This window comes from Mus musculus, chromosome 12, assembly GCF_000001635.26.
Source record: "Mus musculus strain C57BL/6J chromosome 12, GRCm38.p6 C57BL/6J".
NCBI classification, from domain to species: domain Eukaryota; kingdom Metazoa; phylum Chordata; class Mammalia; order Rodentia; family Muridae; genus Mus; species Mus musculus.
Genome location: NC_000078.6, coordinates 24,509,897 through 24,534,503, shown reverse-complemented (window position 1 = coordinate 24,534,503; position 24,607 = coordinate 24,509,897). Strand labels below are relative to the sequence as shown.

Below are 24,607 nucleotides of genomic sequence, written 5' to 3'. Positions count from 1 at the left end.
CCCTCAGTGAGTCAGAAGTAGAATTATAAGGCCGGGCGTGGTGGTGCACCCCTTTAATCCCAGCACTTGGGAGGCAGAGGCAGGTGAATTTCTGAGTTGGAGGCCAGCCTGGTCTACAGAGTGAGTTCCAGGATAGCCAGGGCTACATAGAGAAACCCTATTTCGAAAACCAAAACCAAAACCAAAAAACAACAACAGCAACAACAACAACAACAAAAAACAGAAGTAGAATTATGTGGCTACACAGGCAGACAGAGACAACCAGTACTTCCAAAGAGTACAAAATGTTAACAAAGATGAATTTGAGTAAAGGTCAGAAAATGGGTGTTCTTTGGATTGTTTTTAGGATTATGGTTTTTCCTATAAATCTAAATCATTCCTAAAAGATTGCTTATTTTCAAAAGCTCTCCAAGAGGGCCAGAGAGATGTGTCAGAGGGCAAAGGAACTTGCCACCAAGTCTGATAAGCTCAGCATGACCCTTTTCTCAATAAGAGAAAAGGAGAGAACTAACTCTTGCAATTTGCCCTCTGACCAACCCCCAAATAAATAAATGTAATGAAACTGTATTAAGGGAAAAGGCTCAGCACTGGAGACAGCTCTGTGGTGAAGAGCACTGGCTGCTCTTGCAGATCCCAGCACCCACACGGCAGCTCACAATCATCTGTAGTTTCAGTTCCAGGAAGTACTAGATTTTTCTTCCATTCTTTTCCTTTTGAGATAGGGTTTTTCTGTGCAGTTCTGGTTGTTCTGGGACTCATTATGTAGACCAGGCTGACCTCAAACTAGAGATCCCACCTGCTTCTGCTTCCTAAGTGCTGGGATCAAAGGCATGCACCACCACTGTCCCGCCTATGGTACTAGGTTTGAAGGCATGAAAGATGCAAGATTGAGGGGCTCATGGAGAGCAGCTGAGGCTGGCTCTGTGTAGCAGGATCAGGTTCCTGCAACGAGGCTTTGAGAGGCCAATGGTGATAGTGAAGCTGAAGCCTTAGATGTCTTACAAAGCTGAAAGACTGGGCTACCAAGGTTCCTTGAAGCCCAGAAGACAAACCCCAGATGCTACACACGGAGCTATGGGATGGGATATTTGCTGGATTTTGGTTTTCTTTTTATCTGATGTGTCCCTGATGTCCTAATTATTCACTCTTGGAATAAGAATACTATCCTGTGTCATCATATATTGGAAGTATGTAAATTGTTTTTAATTTTTCAGGGGCCCATAGTTTAGAGATTTTAGACTTTTAAAGTTGGGCTACATTTACATTCTATTTAAAATGAGACTTTGGGGACAAGATGTGGAAGGTTATGGCTTAAAAGTGATGTTTGGTATGTCAAATTGACAAGAAATGGAGTGTGATGGGTAACTTCAATAGTCAACTTTTATTTCTTTAACACAAAAACCGGGGAAGGAGTCTCAGTGAGAGACTACATTGACTTGACCTATAGGCATGTCTATTAGAGACTGTCTTAAGTTAAGTAATGTGGGAAGACTCAGTCAGTCCACTGTGGGTGGAACCATTCCCTAGGCAAAAGGTCCCGCACTGTATAAGAGTAGAGAAGTCCAGCTGAGTACACCTAAGTAAATAAGCAAGTAGCATGCATGCATTCATTTCCTCATTTCCCAATTACAGACGTAACGTTAAGAACTGCTTCAAGCTCCTGTCACTGTGGCTTCCCCACAATGGCAGACTATACCCTGAAAATGTAAGCCAAACTAAATACCCTTTCCTCTAAATTAGTTATTAGTATATTTTATCAAGCAACACAGATGAAATGAAAACAAACACATTCAGCTTTAAGAGAAAGAAAATTCAACTATTCATGATAATACAAGTCCAGAATATATTACACTTAGTAAAATAAGTCACAGAAAGCCAAATATCTTACTTGCATGTTGTAATTTTAAGAAGTTACACTCACAGAAGATGGGAGTAGTATGATAATTACCAGAAGCTAGGTACTGAGAAAAAGAGAAACAGGGAACTGTAGGTCACAAGATGGACTTCATAAATGTATACAATCATGATTATCAATTAAAATACTAATGAAGAAAGAAAGCATAGCTGATAGAGAGGCTTATAAAACAAGTATTCTGCATATCCAAAACCATAGCCTCCAAACCACACCCCACTTAAGGAAAAATTTTCTAGGTAAGTGTTCTACCATTCAGCTGAAACATTGCAGGGGGATGTCTTGATTATGAAAAGATAGTACTAGTGATGGTACTCAGGAATACAATTAGGATTTTAAATCTAAGAATGAGTAAGCATTGAGATGCCTGCAGGCATCCAGGAAAGAAGTGTTCAGCATCTGAACACTGACTCCATTTTGTACGTATAGAACCTAACATTGGAACACTCCTGTTTCTGCCCTAGGAGATTAATTACTCTATGTAGTAATCTTTTACAAAAAACAACAGAAAAATGGAAGGAATATGCAAAGGAGTTTTCAGTGAGGGACAACAGAAAAGTGGAAGGAATATGCAAAGGAGTTTTCAGTGAGGGACAACAGGCTGCACTGAGCTAGAACCCTGAGCAAAGAACCCAAGGAAGCCAACGTACTGCTAGAGCAGTGTCCACCAACACCACGAGGAACTGGGGTACAGCAGCCCTATGGTCTGGTGTAGCCAGGTGTCAGCAGTAGATTCCCGGAAGTTAGATGGCTGTAGTTCACAGGCAGAGTCCAGAGAGGATAAAGCTGCGTGGAGAGAAAGCTCAGGGAGCTGTACAAGGAAGTGGGGCCCAGATGTACCTGTATGTAATGCTAGCTAGCACTAGGGGAGATGAGGCAGGAGGAATGCTTTGAGTTCAAGGCCTGCCTAGGATATAAGTGTGAGGAATCTGCTAAAATGAACAGCAATGAAGCACCAGAAGACCCACAAGGTCTAGACCAAACCATTAGCATGGTAAAAATATAAACACAGACCTAAAAACCAAACCCAACTAAACAGTAAAAGCAGAGATCTGTCAAGTGCAGTGCCGATCTGCAGAAACAAACCAGAGAAAGACAAGCTCGGTCACTGGGCACAGCACAGCTAAGCATAGGCTTTGTGTTTGAATTTTAGCACCAGGTGGGAAAATGGAAAACAATGAAAGCAAAAGGGTTGATATTGATTTGGTTTGATTTTGAGACTGACCTTGGGCTGATGGCCTCAACTCTTGATCTTCCTGCCTTAGCCTCCCAAATTATGGGATTATAGGCACATACTACCATTCTCGACAGTATCCATACACACCCCCCCAAAAGAAGAAAAAACTGTTTTTAAAAAGAAAACTGAAAATCTTGTCAATAAACATTTTGTTAGACAAAGAAATAAACAGAGGGAAGCCTCAAATAAAACAGGAGACAAAAAGAAGACATTTTAACGGACCCCAGAGAAATACAAGCAGCATTGGGGACTCTCATGAACAACTACTCCAGGAAGCATTAGGACAGCGGTTCTCAGTCTTACTAACACTGAGACCCTTTAATACTTGTGTTATGGAGACCACCCCCAACAACCAAAAAAAATGTTTTCATTGCTACTTTACTCTGTAATGTTGCTGTTATTAGTTATAATGTAAATATCTGATATGCAGATGGTCTTAGGCGGCCTCCCAAAGGGGATGAGCCCCATAGGTTGAGAACCACTGCATTAGGAACTCTTGTGTACAAACAACTGCTTGCCAACAGATTAGAAGACCTAGAAGGAATGGTCCACTCCTGGACTAACATGCTCCCAAGGTTGCAGGGTTAAGTAACCGACAACCTAATAAGACATGGAAACAGTAATAAACATCAGTAATAAACATTCTTCTAATTATAATATACCCAGGACTGGGAAGTTTCACTGTTGTAGTTTACCAAACTTTTAACTAACTTTAATTACTCTCCAACCATTTCAAAAAATTGAAAGGAGGAAAATTCTATGAGGACAGCATTTCCTGACACCAAAACCTGACAAGATGAGAAGAACAAAGAGAAAGTTATAGGTCAGTGTCACTAATGAGCAGATAAGATTCTCAACAAAGCACTGCTCAAATTTGACATCTACTGAACACGACTCTCAAAACATCAGAGAAACACAAATCAAAATACCTAGTCTCTTTTATTCCAATAAATAATTAATATTGTCATTAATACACACACACAAAACCAACAAAAAGTGCAAGGATGGGGGTAGGTGGGGCCCCTTATACACTACTGGTGGGAGTGTAAATTAGTGCAGCCATTGTGGAAGGCAATGGAGGTTCCTAAAGAACAAAAACAAAAAGCCAACCAGCACTCCTCGTTTTACTCCCCACACTCTCTATACAATTACGTGTTAGTTATTAATCTCTCTCATAAGCACATGCAATATCCCATTAGGACATTCAGTGCATTCTATCACTGTGCTCTCTTCACATTCGCTGCTCCTATCACCCTCCCATCATCTCGGTCACTCCTCAAATAGAACCCTTTATACTTGTGTGCCTGGGCGTGTGCGTGTGCGTGTGCGTGTGCGTGTGTGTGTGTGTGTGGTATTTAAATCTATTGTCTACACATGGGGAATTGACTTAATAATTGATCTGAAAGGGCCGAGCCGAGCCTATTGTTGATGGAGTCACCCCTGGGCAGATGGTCCCGGATAGTATAAGAGAGCAAACTGAGCAAGCCAGTAAGCAGTATCCCTCCATGGCCTCTGAATTGGCTCCTGCCTCCTGGTTCCTGCCCTGACATCTCTCCCTGATGGGCTGTGCTGTAGAACTGTAAACTGAAATAAAAACCCTTTCCTCCCAAAGTTGCTTTGGTCATGGCATTTTATCATAGCAATAGAAACCTAGGGGTAGGAGAGGTGGCTCAGTGCAGCATGAGCACCCGAGTTCAGATCCCTGGCACCCACATAAATGCCAGGGTACATATCTGTAATCCCAGCCCCACTCCTGGAAGTAGGTACCAGGAAATAAGACAGGACCTTGAGCTTGCTGGACAGCTAGCCTAACTAAACTAGAAAGCCCTAGATTCAGTGAGAGACTCTTCCTCTCAAAAGCGAGTGAGTGAGTTAGAGAGAAAGAAAGGGGGCAGTAGGAGGAAGAGGCAGAGAGGGTGGGTTTCTCCACAGATCATAATTTGTAGGTTAGTTTCCATGTCAGAAAATATGACAAGTGGGCTCATGTGATCACTCAGTTCTCCTCACACTAGAGTTTCCCATGAATCTATGATAAAGATGCTGGCATCAGTCCTGGACTACGATTTGGTTGGGGAGTCAGCAACAGAACATCTTCAGGCACTGGCAGAATGGACACGCAGTCACACTGGCCTTCCAGGAAAGCCAAATATATAATGACACAGAGACACACATTAGGACAAGGCAGTAGGTTTCTGGCTGGTTTAGCAGGACATTTTAATAAAGCTCAGGTGACTACCAGAAACAACTTTTCAGCCACTAAGTCTAAAGTTAAACAGTTCGAATCGAGTATTTTTTCAAAGCAAGCTTCTTCTTATGAGATGATTTCGGGTACCTTTACTACTCCAAAAGGCAAACCCAGAAAGCCAGAGTTTTGCTCAGTGTATGTGGGATGCCATTTAAGACGTATAAAAACAGTGGACGGTGAGATAGCTCAGCGGGGAAGAGCATGTGCTGTAAGCACAAGGGTCTGAGTTTAAGTCCCCAGCACCCAGGTGAAATTCAGGCATGGCTGCGTGTGCTTAAAGCCCCAGCATCAGTAGGTGAGGACAGGTGGACCATCTGGCCTAGCCAAAACTACAAGCTTCAGTTTCATTGAGAGACCCTGCCTCAGTATAATTAGGCACAGAACAATAGTAGAAGACACTTTTGGCCTCTTCATAAGTGTACATGGGTGTAGGTACCTACACACATATGCACGCACAAGTGTACACATTTATACACATCTGTGCACATACCACACCTAACACATGTACTGAAATATAAAATACCAAGTTGGAGTGCAGGTCAGTTCCAAAATTAGAGCTTGGGTTTTTATTCTCCCAAACTGAAACAAGACTTCCAGGATGGTGTTTCCTTGCTGGTATCATCCCTGTTGGGCTGTTCTCCAACATTCTGACACGTTAGCTGAGGCCTAGAGTGCTTGCTGGAGCGCAGCATCCTCTGTCTTTCAGACCAATGACCTTACCCACGGCAAGAGACACTAACTTGCCTTATCAGGAAGAAGCCCACCTCAGGTGGCTGCTCTGGCTAGCAGGCCTGGCCTCAGGCCAGAAATGGAACAGCTCCCATTCCAACTACCAGCCTGCGAGGACTTCCAGCTTACTCCTCTATCGTAGGCCTTTGGTTTCTAGTGCCACCTCTGCCTCGGTCGGGGTTGAGATTGGTTTCAATGGCCATCTTGGAGCTCCCTTTTACCTCAGCATCCTATCTCTACCTCCTCCTCTCTGTTCTCTCACCGATACTCATGGACTCCTACAGTCTCCAAACTACAGCCTGCCTTGGCCAGCCTACACTCTGTTCAGAGTAAGAGCGCAGGCCAGTTATCTAAGCACTGTCACAGATGAAACTATAAAGCAGACACTAATAATGCATGACCCCGAGAGGCCCCTTGGTCTTGCAAACTTCATATGCCCCAGTATAGGGGAATGCCAGGGCCAAGAAGTGGGAGTGGGTGGGTAGGGGAGCAGGGTAGGGGGAGGGCATAGGGAACTTTCGGGATAGCATTTGAAATGTAAATAAAGAAAATATATAATAATAAAAAAAAAGAAATCATGTGCTTGAGAGACAATGAAGAAATGGAGCAGTTTTCCTGGAGCAAGGACCTGCTAAGAGGATTTTTATTTTTAAAATAAAAATCAGACTGTGGATTTTTATTTTTATTTTTTTAAATACTTCTGATCTGCGGTTAGCTAAATATATAGCTATGGAAACTTCCATTGGTGCCTCTTTCCAGTGTCTGTGGACTTTGTCAGGCAGCTAAGACAAACAAAATGCATTAAAAGATAGCCTTGGTTGTCATTTTGGTGAGAAAGTAGAATCAATCACCTTTGCTACTCTGAATGCCTAAACTAACATCTGATTACTTTCCCCAAATTGAAAGTTTTCAATAGTCTGCCACTGCCTAAAGAAAATAAAACAGGCTGCTCATCTAAAAAAACAAAAAAACAAAAAACAAAACAAAACAAATCACATGACCCCTACTTCATGGGATTGGCATGAATAATCAGCTATAAAGATTTCAAGCCAGGGCTGCCTGAAACATAACGACTTCTACTATTATTATTGCCTTTTGTTTTCTCCATGTCAAGCGAGAGCTGCAGACACACTCTGCTTCTGTGGATGTTCACCATCACAAGTACACACACATGTGGACCACAGTCTTTCCTGGCATGATGGAAAAGGCAAGTAAAGAGTAAAGATGGCATCCTTGGACTGAGCCCACCTCCAAGCTTGCTTTTTGCTCACTAAGGTTTTAGGGACTGCTGCTCACAAAGTTGGTTGGACTTGAAGGTGTAGACACTGAGCCGAGGAGTGTCGCATGCTACACAAATCTCTCACAGCCCCTCAACTTGGTGCAGAAAGCTTCGAGGATTTAATGACCTGAGATGTCAGTCACACGTCATGGCCTGCTTATTTATTTGTCTTTCTAGTCATAAACAGCCATCTGGTTCAATGCTTCAAATCAGTACCTCACAAAAATATAACAAGATCAGTGTCTTCTACAACCTTGATGAAAACTAAAAATAAATCTACAAAAACAAACAAAACAGCCAAGAAACCAAAGTGGCAACAACTTCAGAAATGAAAGTAAGGTATTCAAGGATTTTTATTTAAATATAACGTTTTAGATCATAAGTATGATTTTGCATTTAGTTATTTATTGTGTGTGTGCGCGCGCGGGTGGCACAAGCCCATGTATAGTCAGAGGGCAGCTTGAGGGCCTGGTTCTCCCCTTGTGTCCTGTGGGTTTTGGGGACTGAACCCAGGTTGTAAAGCTTAGTGAAAGGCTCCTTTACCCAATAGGCAATCTCACTAGCTCCAGTGTGACTTTTGTAGCAACAATAAATTTTCATCCTACTATTAGAACTATCCAAAGATAACAAATACTAATAAAAGACACTCAAAGTCAATCTACTTAAAACATGGAGGCCAACTAACACTCATGTGCACACACTCACACACAGACACAAACATACAATTTAAAATAATAAAAATAATTTTTAAAAGATGGAGACCAAAACTTTACAGGTAAATAGTAAGGAGATATGGCTAAGGGTACATATAAATGAGTTAGTCTTATTTTGAACAAATTTTTAAGTTGCAATTTTACTTATCAAAGAATGAATGAAACACTGACTTTCTTTTTTGGAATTATTTTTTCTAGCAAAAAAAATTGTACAACACAATATGACATCCTTCCCACTGCCACTGACTTAGCAGTATTTGTTAGGAAGAAGACAAACAGCAAGCTCTCTGTGCACCCATGCACACCTACACACGCCCACACATGCATGCACACACACACTAGAGAAATAAGAGAGGATCACTTTACAAACTACTCAGGGGCTCTAGTGGCTTGCCAGGGGATGCTCCGAATCCTTTGACATTCAAATTGTCTTTTTGAAAGCCTCTGAGCTCCCCCCCATCAATGAATTTCTCTTTTTCCATTATAAACTATAGTAATCTCTGGGCATATATTCCAAAATCCTTAATGGATGTCTGAAACCTCCCAGATAGTACCAGTCCTATTTGTATTACCTTCTCTCATATACATACACACATCCATGAGATGGTTTAATTAAAAAATTAGCACAGTAAGAGATCAGTAACTAATAACAGCAACCCAGAGGAACCAAAGTGGCAGGGGCTGAAGATGGCAGGTGCACTAGTTAAAAGTACAGGAGACCTGAGTTGGATTCCCAGAACCCACATAGGGTAGTTCACAATCACCTGTAAGTGCAGTTCCAGGGGATTCAATGCTTCTGGACTCCTCAGAGAGAACCACTCATATGCAAATACCCTATCCCTCATATGTAATTCAAATAATAAATCCTTTTTAGTGATATAAATGGGTCAGCCTTTCCATTTAAAGGTAGCACTTCATAGCTGCTCCTAGACACATCTGAATTGCTGACGTCACCATGCCTGTATCTTATGGCCATTATTAAGTCCATTAGTGCTTACAGAATCTAGGCACTGTGACTGATCCTGGATAGTCAGTCTGCCTGTATCTTATGGCCATTATTAAGTCCATTAGTGCTTACAGAATCTAGGCACTGTGACTGATCCTGGATAGTCAGTCTGATAACAAACGGCTGCCAAGTGATGAGTGGGCAGGTCATATGCTAGGCGCTCAGGCCGCACAGGATGACTCACGCCCTGGCAGCAGTACACAGGACGACCATCCTATCACTCAAAACTCAAAACACACGATGCTTCATTCCATTTCTCAAATTTTTTGAGTTAACTTTTGAATTTTTCATCTAATATTTTTGTGCTGTGGCTGACTGCAGGTAACTAAAACCCTGGGTTAGAGGGGTTGGAACACTACAGTCCTGCTACACCCTGATTTGGCAATGAACTGCAATCAGTTCCCCTGATTAATTTCAGAGAAAGGTGAAATACTGGGACTTTTTCAAAATGTTGTCTGTATGTTGTCAACACACTGACAGGCCAGCAAACTTTTACATCACAGGGCATCTGAATGGAAATGATTTTTAAAATGTGAGACCAAAGCGGGGGAAGATCCTCCCCATTATGTACTACCAAACAACGATTACACAGGCAGCCTCTTACCTACCGCAGAACAAAGCAAGTGTTTTCTAAGAGGATTAACTGAGGGGAAAAAAATTCTTACAATTATTTGGTCCTAATCTTTTTTATTTCTTTTGCCTTAAATTCTATTTCCAAAGAAGGGAATCCACCTACCTTTGAAAGATTGAACAATAAAAGAAAAACAACAAAGATAGATGGATGACTGACTGACCGACAGACAGACAAGTAGATGTGATAGCATTTAACTTTTGGTATAAGACATCCAACTTTCTAACTGATGTCAATGTCTCTTACCCACAGTGACATCATTAGGACATTTGCTCAGATTCTGGGCTGTCCGCTTAGTAACTACGGTTCATCTGCTTGATTCATCAGCAGTCAGTCTCAGGTAAGTAGGATGTGGACTTTCTCTGAACATCCCCTATGGAATTTTCTATTTCACTTGCCCCCTGCTTCTCTCCAGCAATGAAGTTAATAGGCACAGCCACATTCTGGTAGCACCGTCCTACCAGCTGGATCAAGGTCAGGTGACAGGTAGGAGAAACCTCAAGTAAAAGTGCTCCACACTCATTGTTTGCACCCAAAGTTCTGCAGAGTTTTCTGTTACTGTTGTATGTTTTTGTTTTTTATAAGTAATATTTCTCAATGCACTGCTCACTTTGGTCAATTTTACTCAAGACCCATGTTCTTGGAAGTTTTGTACTCTGCTGTCCAATAGTGGGTTTTGAAAGGAAAGATCTGGAACCTCTTTAGCTGTCTTTTTCTACGACGACTGAGAAGCTGTCGTGGCACAGAAGACTTCTGATGTGGGAGATGTAGTCCAGGCCAAGGTCTAGTGATTTGCTCATTATATAAGGCTGTAGAAAACTTACAATGATTTAGCCTTAATTTCACATCGTATAAAGAGTACTGTCTTTATTAAGTTGCCACAAGTACTACTAGAAACCACTGGCATGTATTCCACAGATATCTCTAAAGTAGATACAGTGCCATTGCCACAGAAGCCACAAAAGCTTAGAACAATAATTCCTTAAGTGGGAAATGGAAGAAAATATTTAATATTAATATTTAGTATATCTACAACCATCTAGTGAAGACCAAGGAGAAGCCTTTGAGTACTCTAATACAGATACACAGTTGAAGGACAGAAGCATTTCCACTAGGAACAGATCTAGAGAAAGAGAAAGGAGTCAGGCATATGGTACATGACTGTAATCTCAGCACTTAGCATGCTGGGGCAGAGGGATGGTGAGTTCAAGGCCAGCTTGGGTGACACAATGAGACCCTGTTTCAGAAAGGAGAGAAATTAACGTAAGTACAAAACTTAAGCTAGCACCTCCTGACACAAGGTGATGAGTTTCTTCTCTCCTACAAGGCCATCCTGTGTGCAAGCAGGGACAGAACCACAACTTTCAGAACCATCATATGAGCAAATTAAAAAAAAAGAATACATCTACCCATCATTAAATTACAACTAGGGGAAACTAGATTTTAGACATGTTTGAAAACTGCAGAATCAAATACTGCACCAGAGAACATAGAAACAACTGTAATGCTGACATGTTAGTCACTGCAATGCACAAAAGAATATAACCTACCTCTATAGCAAAGATGCCTTTGTCACGACCATACACTTTCATCTCTTCTGGAAAAAGCTTAAAAGCATTTATGTACGGAATATGATCCTCTTCAACAAACCTGCATTTTTTCAGAAAAAACATCTCAATGAAAGCTGTACACTTGTTCTGAGTAAACTCTTTCTGAAAATCTACCCCCTTCACAAGGGAAGGAAGAATAAGCTCAGTAAATTCTACTCCCTATATTTTAAAGGCTACTGTCCCCAGCACCCATGAAGAAGACCAGACAGCTGACTGTCTACAGATACCTTAACTCTAATCAATGCACTGTGTCTGAGGAGTGTAGATCTGCCAGCTCACCAGCAGGCCCCACAGCCTTCCTTCCATGTATGCCTAGCTCCTGCTCACCCGGTGAATCCCTTCTTCAGGGAGCTCTTCTTTGGGCCCTGTTTCCTCGTCTCCCTTCTGTCTTCAGGACCAGCCCAGTGCATGCTGGCTGATGAACAAACTATTAAGGTTTTCATCCCAATGCTTTTTACACAATAAGAGGTCAAACATTTGGAGTCAAATGTTAAATCTGAAGAAAACTCCAAATGTTAAAAATGAACTAAAACATGTATTTATACCTCATTCACAATTAAATAAAGGTTAGGGTACGGCACCATCAGCACTAGTGGGGAAGCCGCAGTGAAGCAAACAGGTCAAATTCCTGTTCCCACAGATCTTGTGTTTTAGCTAGAAGAAGGTGAGGGCAGCCAGTCAATATACTACAGTATGCTAAGAAAACAAAGCAGAGAAAGAAATAAAAGAGACAATGTAGGACAGGGTCTCCTGCATAAATTCCTAAACAAAGTATCAAGAGAAATAAGCACATCTTTAATCCCAGCACTCGGGAGGCAGAGGCAGGCGGATTTCTGAGTTTGAGGCCAGCCTGGTCTACAGAGTGAGTTCCAGGACAGCCAGGGCTACAAAGAGAAACCCTGTCTTGAAAAAACAAAACAAAACAACAACAACAAAACAAAAAAGAAAGAGAAAAAGAAAAAGAAAAAGAAAAAGAAAAAGAAAAAGAAAAGGAAAAAGAAAAAGAAAAAGAAAAAGAAAGAAAAAGCCAGTTGGGAGTAAGTACCCAGAATGCACCGCCTGGACCTCCACTGTCACCAGCTTCCTAGAAAAGGAAGCACTGACCTAAATTTAATTTCAAAATTAAAATGTGATTCTTCTAACTTTTAGTCTATTGAAACTTGAGAATTAAATATTCAAAGTAAAAATAGATGAAAACCTCTCCCAGCTGGGTTTTCATTGATTGCTTTAGGTTGCATAAAGTATCTATGCATAGTAAACTATATATTGATTTAATATTATTATATACATGATATCATATATACCTATCATTCAAAACATCTAGACTTCCAAATGCTAACATGTGCATCATTTATTTATTCCTTGATATATACACACACATATTATATGTATTTAAAATAAATGTGAGAATACATGCTCGAAGCAGGCCTAGTGCTTGAAGTGAGAAATTAGCAAGAGAGGGAGAGTTGGCCCACCCGCACCCTATCAATTCAGGCAGACAGGACATTAGGATCATGCCCACATGGGCTGCCTGAGAGGCTCATTCAGTGCTGCTGAAGCAGACGTAAGAAAGAGACCTGAGTCTGGGGACACAGAGATGCACCCAGAGCAGGTCTTGAGGTATGTAGAGCTTTAACCATGCCATAGTTTACAGCACTGTGCCAACCATTTCTCAAAGTCTGCTTACTTTCAAATTTGAAATTTCTTTTAGAAAACCTTTCGCCTCAACAATGGATGGCAGCTCATTCAAAATTCTAACACACTACTGCCTTTAGTGGGCATTATCAGCAGCCTGTCTGGATCAATCCAGGAAGTTGCTGAAAAGGAACTGGCACAAGAAAAAAGCATCCCTCGCCTGCCCAACAAAGACTTCAGCAGCGTCTCCTGGAAACACTCTATGCTCACAATGTTACTGCAGTTTTTGGAAGCTTTGATTTGAGACAATTAGAATTTAACAAGCTGGCTCTTGGTTGTAGACCATTAAAGCAACACCACATGTTAGAGCTGTGTGCTCTGTGGATCCTTCTTGTCCCATTTATCCTTTCCATTTCAGCACAGCTTCATCCAAGCCTCTTGCCTGTCTCCCTTCCCTCCACAAAACACCATCTCCACAGAGCTGCCTGGGTGACCCTTTAGGGTCAGATGGTCGCTCCTGCTATAGTCTCCCTGACACTTACAATAGCACTTAAAACTCAAAGTCCTAATGGGCTCACAGCATTTTTGAGGGATAAAATATCAAAGTGACAGTTGCATATTTTTGTGGATATTCTGAAAAACCACTGAATCACATTTTACTTTCTGTTTTGTTTTGTTTTGTTATGTGAGATAGTCTCACTGTGTTGCCCTGGCAGGCCTGGAACACATTTTGCACTTCTGCCTGCCTCTGTCTCCTAAGTGCAGAGGATTAAAGGTCTGCACCACCACCCCTGGTGCAAATTATATATATCTTTCTAAGGATTTATTTTATACGTTTGCCTGCACATCTGTATATATAATCCATCTGCGCCTAGTGCTCATGGAGTCTAGAAGAGAGTGCTGATCCCTTGGAACAGGACTTACAGGCAGTTCTGAGATACCATGGACTTGCTGGGAACTGAATTCAGAGTCTCTTAAAGAGCAGGAAGTGCCCCTAATTACTGAGCCATATCTCAGCCCTAAGGAACTTCATAATATTACTGATTGAGACTTCTATCATATGTAAATTATACCTCAGTATTTCTAAGTTAAGGGAATGAGAGGACTGGAGGTGAAAACAACTAAAGTTTATTATGCACACATATCAAAGTGTTAAAGAAGTTTTGAAGGGAAAAAGCCCTGCCCCTTGCATGGCTTACAAACTCACCTCTAACCTGCTCACTTCTCAGTCCTCCCCTCCCATCAGCCTCTTCCTCCAGGACCACTATTTGTTTTCTGTGCCTTGATCACAGAGCCCACTTCTGCTTCGATGCCCCACTCTCCCTGGAATGCTGGGATACTCACAGGTTGGGTTGGCCGCTCTGTCATTCCAAGTGCAGCTCAGATCCCTTTCTGTGCAGTCAGGCTCCACCCCAGTAGCCTAATTCAGCCTTCTGCTCTGCACTTGCGTGGCTCATCACTCTCTCCTTTACTCACAGTCACCTGTCCCCCCTCAGGAAAGTGGACACTTGACTTGCATGCTTCCCAAGTTATCTCAAGCCTCTAAACTCTAGAACATTATGCAAGTACAGCAGCTACTCAACAAATATTTGTCCAAGAAATGTTGGCTGTTGTTACTTTCTGCTGTTACTGCTAGCAGGGGAGGGTCCATTAAAGTAAATGTGAAAGGATAAGAAGAATTAATCCTAAAGTCTATGGATGCTGCTCTGAAGATAAATGAGGAAACAGCAATTTACCATCAACTATAACATACGTAGGGCTAGGTGAGGCATCACACACCTTTAATCCCAGCGCTGGAGGCAGAGTCAGGGAGATCTCTGAGAAGAAGCCAGAGTGAGGAGAGTAACACTATCTTAGAGAGAGAGAAAAAAAAGAATAGAAAAGAAAGGAAAGGATGAATGGATGGACGGACATATATTCCAGCCAAGCTAGCCATGTCTCCCTGCAGACCAAAGTTCCTTAGCTTCTAGCAGCAGCTCAGACTGCAATGGAGAGCCTCCCAGAGGGCAATTTAGCAGAGATCAACAGGCCCTAGCCCAGGTCTGATTTCTGCAGTCCCCAGACAATGCTGGGGCTGCTAGTCAAGAGGAGACTAGTTGAGGATCTGACTTGGAGCTCGTTCTGGGGGAAAAACAGAGCAGCCCCTTCTCCTACTACCTGACCCAAGTGACTGAGCTCTGTCCCCAGTTTGTACACCCAAGGAGCATGATGGGTTACAGTCCTCCAGCTAGCTAGATCTAATCTCCTTGAAGGCATTTTACAATTCCCTGTGTGGGAGAGGAGGGCCAGAGGAAGAGCAGGGTGAGCAAGGGAGGTTGAAGACTGGGACTGTCTATTCCACCCACACAGTGTTTTCCCTGAGAAGAACTTCTCTCATTTGTTAAATTTCTAGGACAGTTCTGTTGCCCACTCAGACTGCCCTGGGACGACTGGCTCCTTGACCCAGCTCTGAAGACACAATCAGGTTCTCATGATTAGGGATCTTTTTGAAAGACCCTCTGGTTATCAGCAGGAAGATGGAAAGGAATGACAAGTCTGCAGACAGTGAGAGATCAGTGAGCAATCAATCAATCCAGGTGAGGTGAGGTGAGGTGAGGTGAGGTGAGGTGAGGTGAGGTGAGGCACAGAGGGAAGAACAGGTTACAGAGTTGTGTTAGAAATGTTAAGGGCTAGGACGCAATGACTGGCTGTATATATAGAGTGAGGAGAGTCCAGAAGATGCTCTAGGTTTTCTGACACCACTAGGGTCCATAGCATGTGCTAAGGACCCTGAAGGAGAGCAGGATCAAGGAGACAGATGGTGAGGCACTTTTTAGTCATATGAATTTGACTATAAAAGGCATCAAGTAGTCATGACCATGGGCAGCTCTACAGATGAATATATGGGTCTGGCCCTTAGCAGACAAGCCTAGGCTGGTGATATAGAGCGGGGAGTCATCAGCACAGAGATAATAATTAGTCTTGGGAGAAGATGATGTCATCTAGTGAGGGCACAAAGCAAGGCAAGGTTCAACTGAGTAAAGTTTGCTGATTCACGAGTGGTCTATGTGCAGCTGCTCACACCTGAGAACAGCTTTCTTATTTGGTTAATACGGCAAAATCAAAGGCACTACCATCATTTACTAGGGGCAGCCTATTTAACAGAAGGACAAGTGCCAATGACTACAACAGTGGCGGTGAGGATGGAGACGACATCCTGACTCGCCAGAGCACTAATGATGCTGCATTCACTGCTCTAAGTGCTCACACAGTGCCGGTGGCCCAAGCAGTTACAACCCTAAGGGGCCATTACTATTATAAACCCATTTTACCTGGAAGGAAGCAGAAACAGCGAAACAGTTACAGGTTTCTTTAATGTCATGTGCTGTGCAAATGAATTGGCAGAACCAGAAAGAAGTCTAGCTTCAAACGTGAGTCCTTGTAAGTACTCCATATACTGATTAAATTCAATTTATTATTTAGAACACACATAAAGGAAGAGGGAAAATAACATTTTTTGGTCTGCCTAGTAACTGACTGATTCTTACACATTCAACTCATTAGTTATAAAACCCTGTCCATTGGAGCTGGCTTTAGCTCAAGTGTCTACTTCCTTAGGCCAGTCTTTTTGTCTAAAATTCTGTAGACTACTTTGAAATATGTAAATACCTACTACTGTGTAACAGGGCCTTTCTATAGTTTTGATATCAACTTGTCCTAACAAACACAGGCTGCCTATAATTTAGTCTTTACAGCAGCAATGAATGGTTTTATATAACCACTAATGGCCATTTTGTTAGTAAAAAGATTCCCTGTTCAACTTTTCTTAGATATATATTTAAGATGTCGACACAGGAATATTAATGTCATTTTTCTCTTTAAAGTATTTTATTCATGTTAGATAATTAACTTTCTAATATTTCATGTGAGATAAACAGTATAATTTCCACTCTATTAGTAAAAACTCAAATTATTAGACTTAAGGAGAACTAACTTTAAGAATTAGAACCCAAGCTACATGCAACAATTTCTCATCATTGTCAGTTTGACTGGATTTGTTATCACCTAAGAGACATACACCTCAGGCATGTCTAGAGAAATGTTTCCAGAGAGGTTTAACTATGGTAAGATCCACCCTGAATACAGATGACTCTAACCTATAGGCTGAGTCCTAGACTGAATATAAAAGAGGAACTAATATAAAGCAGCAGCAGCCCTTTCCTCTCCTTCCTGGTCTGATGTGAGCAAGACGACCACGACGACCACGACGACCACCACCACCGACATGGTGGTCTGAATCCCCTTAAACCACAACCCAACGCAAATCTTTCTTCTTTTAAGTTAGTTGGTTTGTCAGGTTCGTAGTCAGAATAATGAGAAAGCAGCCCATGTACTACCTAAGTTTTCCAGGCCTTTCCTCATTTTAGGCTTTCTTATAAAATTAAAAATATCCAAAGGATGTTCCTAAATTCACACAGATAATCAGGAAAAAACAATCAGGAAGTAAGTTCAGCTTACCTCAAAAGGTCTGAAACTGTAATTGTTTCCCTCTGCCAGAGCAAGGAGAGAGAGCAGAGAGCAAGTGTCCTGGGCACCGTCATCTTCACAAGCCCCTTCTCCTTCCGCTCGGAGTACTCCACTCCATCAACAGAGCCAGAGCAGACAGACGCTGCGTATTCAGAAACGCAGTGAAAGGTTTTAAAATGAGGAACAAAACAACGGCCAGATTCACATTGTGTCTACACTCTAGTTAGGGTTATCTGTGGGAGTAGGGTGGAATGAGATTTTTAAAAGAGATGTAAATTTTTACATAGTGAACACAAGCTACTTTTAAAAATAAAAGGTCAAACAATCAGAGGGAAAATTCCAAAGGGCTTGGATGAGGTAGCACTCCATCCCCCACCCAGCCTCCAGGTGTCCTCTAGCAGACGCTATAGCCAAGCTTACAGACTCTACAGAGACCTACCTCACTTTCTGTGCCACTCCCCTAGGCCTGGGGAAATAACAATGACCTGTGTTTCACCTCTCCTGTAATTTACACTCTACTAAGCCATAAACAACCATCATGGTAGACAGAGAAAAGTGTTATCCAGAAAAACAGCAATGCAAGGGGCATCCAAAGGTTTCTAGAAAGGGGGCAAGATGGCTCTTTTGAGCAGGTGATCAGAAAGACCTCTTTAAGAAGGTGTTATCTGAGCAGAAAGCTGACAAATTCTACCTTGAGGGGAAATCCCAGCATGCCAACAGGAGTGAGGATGAGCACATGTGAGTGTGTGTGAGTGTGAGTGTGTGTCTGTGTTTGTATGTGTGTCTGTACGTGTATATGTGTGTGTTTATCTGTGTCTATGTGTGTGTGTATGTGTCTCTGTGTATATATCTGTGTGTGTATGGGGGGGGGTGTGTGTGACACACACATACATAGAGCTCAAAGGACAACTTTCAGGAGGCAGATTCTCTCTCTCCACCATGTGGGTCCTAGGGATTGAACTTGAATCAGAGTTTGTGGCAAGTGCCTTAGTCTGCTAAGCCATCCTGCCAGCCCCATGGTGGCAACTTTAGAACTACTGTCCCAAATCAGAAATCAAGATATAATACTAAATGAAGGCTGAAAACATTTGTGAGAATGGTAGACGACTTAACTCTCTCTCTCTCTCTCTCTCTCTCTCTCTCTCTCTCTCTCTCTCTCTCCCCCTCCCTCCCTCCCTCCCTCCCTCCCTCCCTTTGCAATATTTTATAACATGGAGAACTATTTGAATTATATGTACTTAAAATCTTGCCTTTCAGCTAGGCATTGTGGCACACAGTGGTGGCCCTTGCCTTTAATACCAGCACCTGAGAACCAGAGCTAGGCAGACCTCTGTGAGTTCAAGTCCAGCCTGGTCTACAGAATGAGTTCCAGGACACTCAGGGCTGTTACAAAGAGAAACCTTGTCTTAGACAACAAAACAAAACAAACCCCTTGCCTTTCTCTCTACATATGCAAATAAACAGCTTTCTGAATGCCGCCTATGGCAGTAATAATTATTTCTGAGTGGGATGGTATCTGGTTTATCTTCCTTGTAACAGCACTTTATAGGTTTTGTTTTGTTTTTTTTTTTTTTGTTTTGTTTTCAAGACAGGGTTTCTCTGTATAGCCTTGGCTGTCCTGGAACTCACTCTGTAGACCAGGCTGGCCTGGAACTCAGAAATCAGCCTGCCTCTGCCTCCCAAGTGCTGGGAGTAAAGGTGTGTGCCACCACACCCGGCAGCACTTTATAGTTTTAGAGTTGTATCCATAATTTAGTGTAAAAACTAAAAGAAAGCTCCAGAAATCATCATTTTAAAAAAAGATTTGTTTTTTATTTTCATACATGCGTGTTTGTATGTGTGTGTGCACCACCTGTGTGTTCCTCAGCATAGGCCAGAGAGGAAACCAGATACCCTAGAACTGGAGTTCTAGCCAGTTGTGAGCTGTCATGTGCATGCTGAGAACTAAGCCCAGATCCTATGGAAGAGCAGCCAGTGACTGTCACACATGTGTACTCTCCTATACACACAATAAATAAATAAGTACGTTTTAGAAGGTGCTAAGTAAACTGTTTCTCCGTTTTACCTGACTTTGGGGATCCTTTGGTGACAGGGAAAGGCTTTGGAATCTGAGGGTCAGATTGGAACTCTGCTTCACTTTCAAGGGGGCATGTGGTATCACTTAGCAGCTCAAGATCACTGCCCAAGTCCGAGGACTGCACACTGTCTTCTAATACCTGTTCATAAGATAACAGAACCAGAAATTACTGCTGGAGTTGAAAAGTTAACTTCTGTGACCCTAAACAGCTACTGCTTGTCAGTGCATCTGAGAGTCCTTTCTGCGGAATTGTTCCCATCAGCAATGCTTCCTGGAGAGGGACTGCAAACAAGGCTAAGTGAGGAAACAAGTCACACACACACACACACTCATCTCCTTCTTCCAAGTGTACCTCTCTTGTAGGGTAAGGACCCTCACAATGAAAGCACCAATGTCATTTTGGATCCACCATGCTGGCTACTTTCTACCACATCTACCTGGGGAATTTTAACTTTGTATCTTGTGGCTTCATTTCTTTTGCCCAGACCGCCTTTTATCTTGTTTTGTTTGTTTGTTTGTTTGTTTTGTTTTTTCTAACACCACTATGCTGCATTTCCAACCACTCTTCTTCCTGACTTCTCTGCATAGCACTTTTTGTGTATAACCAGTACCTGACAAGGATGTACTATTTCATACCACTGCTTGCTGTCACGTGTCAACTAATGAAATGGTAGTCAGTGTCTCTAGACTAGTCCGGGGACTGGCTACTTAAAGCTCACATGGCCACAAGGAACTGATATCACTCATAGTCCTATGACCTCATCTCTGCAGATCAAGAAACATGACCTTATTATAAGGCAATCAAACTCATGTTCTGAAGAAACATACAGAACACAGAAGAAAAGAATCCAGAATGAAACTAAATGCCCTTGCCATGGGCCTCATGAGGCAAGGTGCATCACAAAGCCGGCCAAGAAGCATTCACTCAGAAAACCTGAAGCAATCGGAAGAGAACTTCCACAGATTCCTGCAGGCACCCTCCTGCCACTGTTCTGCCACAGACTCTGTCCTGGTCACTTCTTCTGGGCTATGTGATCTCCCACTGAAACCCAACTTCCCCATTTGTACACTCCCCTCCAATCACTCATTTCTACTGCAGCAGTCTGTCAATAGCAGGTACACTCTCATCTCTCCCACTTAAACACAACTTTTCCTTCACCACAGGTACCACCCAATTTTTCTGAATGTCTTTGAAGCAAAATGCCTTGAGGAAGTGAAGAGATGTTGTCTTTGATCTGTCTGCCTTGTACCCCATTCCAGTTCAGCTCCACTGCTTGTCTGATCAGTCTCAGTCCTCTCTCCTCTCTCTCCTTAACCTAGCAGCAGCATCACTGGATGCCACTGTCCTCATATGAAATTCTGTCCCCTTGGCTTCCAGACAGACATCCCTCCTCTCAGCTGTCCTGACTTCACACCAACACGGTAACCATGGGAAAGCCCAGAGCTCAGGTTTTTGGTCCTCTTCTGTGTCTACCTTTTCATTACATCCAATAAACTTGGGGTTTAAATCATAGGTACTGTATTTAACTTCTATGATGTACCTACCCCACATTCTAAAACCCCTGAAATCCAGGTGAATCTTAGAATCATTGGCAGTTTAATTCACAGCATTCTTTTTGTTTTTTTGGTTTTTGGTTTTTGTTTTTGTTTTTTGTTTTTTTTTTTTTCAGGACAGGGTTTCTCTGTGTAGCCCTGGCTGTCCTGGAACTCACTCTGTAGACCAGGCTGACCTCGAACTCAGAAATCCGCCTGCCTCTGCCTCCCAAGTACTAGGATTAAAGGCGTGCGCCACTCTTAAGGGAACTTAAAATGTTGGTGTATCTTGGTGTGCTGGCTAATTCTGGTTAACTTCACATAAGTTAGAATCATTTGGGAAGAAAGAAATTCAGCTCAGAAAATGCCCCACAAGATTGGCTTGTGAGTAAGCACACGTGGTGTCACTTAAAAATTAATGCTACAGAGGGCCCTGCCCATTGTGGGTGGTGCTATCCCTGGGCTGATGGCCCTGGGATGATAGGAAAGTAGGCTGGAAGACTTCATGGATGCCTCCCTTTTCCCTTTCGGCTGCTGCCGTGCCAGGCTGAGCAGACACAGGTGAAATGCTCCAAAACCAAGACTGGAGCTGCACCCATCACTGATGTGGTACAATCAGGACACTGCAAAGTCCTGGGGAAGAGAATGCTCCCTCAGCAGCCTGCCATCCTAAAGGCTGAGGAAAAGATGAAGGGTGCTGGGGCTGCCTGGTGGTAGAAGCCACACAGGGAGGTTCACCATTTTCCATGTAAAACAACAATAACAAATTAGGCTGAGCAAGCCAGAACCAGCAAGTTAGTAGTAACTGCTCCACAGTCTCTGCTGTTCTTGCCTCCAAGTTCTTAGCCTGACTTAACTTCAATGACACACTGTGATGTGGAAGTATAAGCGAAATAAGCCCTTTCCTCCTAAGTTGCTTATGGTCATGATGTTTTATCACACAGTAATGAAGACACCTGGTTAGAAGCTGTAGTTCAGAGGTAGAATGCTTGCCTAATGTGCCTGAAGTCTGGATTTGAAGATTTCATGGCTATCATGCACACTGGCAGTTTCAAATTCCCATCTTTCCCACTGTGGACTTGTCTGTCTCACTGCATATGTGACATTTCCTCTTGATGTCTAACAGCTGTCTCAAACTTAACATATCCCAACCCAACCCCTGGTCTCACCTGCCCTTTCGGATTATGGCAGTTCTTTCCTCGATACTTAGGCTGAGAACCCTGCAGTCATCCTTGACTTCTGCCCCACCCCCCACCCCCACCCCACATCTAGAGCGTCAGGAAGTCCCTCTGGATCTATCTCCAAAGCCCTTCTATACCCTACCACTCACCCTCTCCTGTGTGCTGCTGGGCCACGGCCACGGCCACGGCCACTCACCTAATGGAGGCTTGGACAGTGGTCCCAGCGAGTCCTGAAGTTCAGTATTTTTTCTCTTCCACCTCATGCTAATCTCACTTCCCAAAACCCTTCACCTCACTGGGAAGTCCTCCATAGCCAGTCTGGATTATATAACATCCTTCCCAACACCCTATTATACACATTTGATTGCTTGTTCTAGAATCAATAGTTATCCATAGCTCAAAAGTTATAGGTTAGGATGCAGATACTGACCTCTCTACTTGGAAAAGATCTAAAGTTCTAAAGCCACATTTGGAGAGTTACTGAGGTACATTCATTCTGAGGGTGGAATCTGTGGTCCGGAACTGCTTGGCAAGTTCTGTTTGTAAGTGACACCCCAAACCCATTTCTAATTTAAAATGTACTTTTTTTCTCCCTTTCAAAAAAAAAAAAAGAGTATTTCTATGCTGGTGTGACAGAAATGATGTGATTTACCAATGGGCTTCCAGTTTCATTTCTTACTCACCAAGATTTAATGTGATACTGTCCACCAGGTGTTTTCTCATACCAACAAAACTTTTGTCTGTAAGTTTTTAGTTAGCCTAGGACTAAAGTGTCATAGAAAACCCCAGTTTTTCATTCCTGTTTTCTACATACCAGACAGCATCCCAGTGCAAAAAGACAACCAGAGATGCCAAGTATGAGATTTGAAGGTCATGTTCTTACTACTCTGAATAATTCCTTTTTCCCTTTTAAGAGCTACCATAAAACCACAGAGCACATAGTTTGTCTCCGTGACAAGCATGTGGCTCCTATTCCCAGACAGGCCAGTGTTCTGTGTGCGGCTCTGAGGCCCTTCCTTTGCTCACCTCTGTACCCTATTCCTTTCATCTTGACCTGGGTTTCTGAGTCCTGGCTCACTGACCTCTGCATACAGACTTATGAGGACCTTACCAAACAAGGAAATGCCGGACCATCTCCCAAGTTTCTAGCAAATGTGAGTCACACAGACTCAGAATCTCATCTTAGTCCTGGAGGGTAGCTACCACTCATCGGACAAATCTCAGCAGCAGAACTGTCCTTTAAGTAAAAAGTACCAAAGAGCCTTTCAGAAGCAATTCAGAACAAACTGCTCAGAGATAGGGCTCAGGTGAGCACCCAGGCTGACCTGCCTTCACTTCACCAAGCTCTGAGATGGGACAGCAAGGGGCAGATAGTGAGATGCCAGGTAAAGTGAGTTGGAGGGCCAAGTGAAGGAATGACACATGCAGGGCATGGGGATGCAGCTCAGTTGCTAGAATGCTTGCCTAGCATGCACAAAGCCCTGGCTTGGATCTTCTGAATGTAAACATAAAATTATGTCTGTCAGTCTGGTACTTGTGAGGCAAGCCAAGGTCATCCTAGACTACACAGCAAGGCTGGCCTGGGATACATAAGACCCTGTCTCAAAATAAAACAAGGTGAGTGGTGACATGTGCCTGTAATCACAGCACGTGAGAGACAGAAGCAGTGTGAATCTCTGTGAGTTTAAGGCTAGCCAGGGAGAAATAACCAGGTCATGTCTCAAAAAACAGTCATCACCATCATCATAACAGGAATAGAATATGCAAAAAAAAAAATCTAGCAATAAAAAAATGACAAGCAAATGCCACAAACTAAACAGCCAAATAACAGAAGTCCCTCAAGAGCCCTCTTCTAGGCCAGGTAGGGAGCTCAGAGGCACTCAGCTTTCCCAACATATGAGTTTGACCCCAATGCTGCAAAACAAGTAAGAAATTCCTTAAATTATCTATATAAAATGCATGAGCTGGGCTTGGTGGCTGTAATCCTACCACTTGAAAGGCTGTGGCAGGAAGATTATCAAGAGTCCAAAGCCAGCCTAGACTATAAAGTTAAAGACCCTGCCTCAAAAGACCAAAACCAAAATGACAAAAACTTCCAAAAGGAAAATGTGATGGTTTGTATATGCTTAGCCCAGGAAGTGACACTATTTTGGGGTGTGGCCTTGTTGGAGTAGGTGTGGCCCTGTTGGAGTAGGTGTGTCACAGTGGGTGTGGGCTATAAGACCCTCATCCTAGCTACCTGGAAGTCAGTATTCTGCTAGGAGTCTTCAGATGAAGATGTAGACTAACAGCTCCACCTGCACCATGTCTGCC

At 42.8% G+C, this 24,607-nt stretch overlaps 1 protein-coding gene across 3 annotated transcripts in view; it reads right to left on the bottom strand.

Moving 5' to 3' along the window:
• Window positions 1–24,607, bottom strand: part of Taf1b (TATA-box binding protein associated factor, RNA polymerase I, B) — a 59,991-nt gene that overhangs the window by 24,068 nt on the left and 11,316 nt on the right. For 2 of the 3 annotated variants that reach the window (NR_028341.1, NM_020614.2), the window contains 3 exons: window positions 19,569–19,719; window positions 17,495–17,645; window positions 11,303–11,402 (listed from right to left, as the gene is read on the bottom strand). Coding sequence is in view for 2 of the 3 variants with exons in the window: in NM_020614.2 (NP_065639.2) it covers window positions 11,303–11,402; window positions 17,495–17,645; window positions 19,569–19,719 (402 nt within the window). In the remaining variant the exon portion in view is untranslated. Of the gene's footprint in view, window positions 1–11,302; window positions 11,403–14,341; window positions 14,850–17,494; window positions 17,646–19,568; window positions 19,720–24,607 lie in introns of those variants that run through there. The other variant, XM_006515051.2, reaches the window with a different exon arrangement.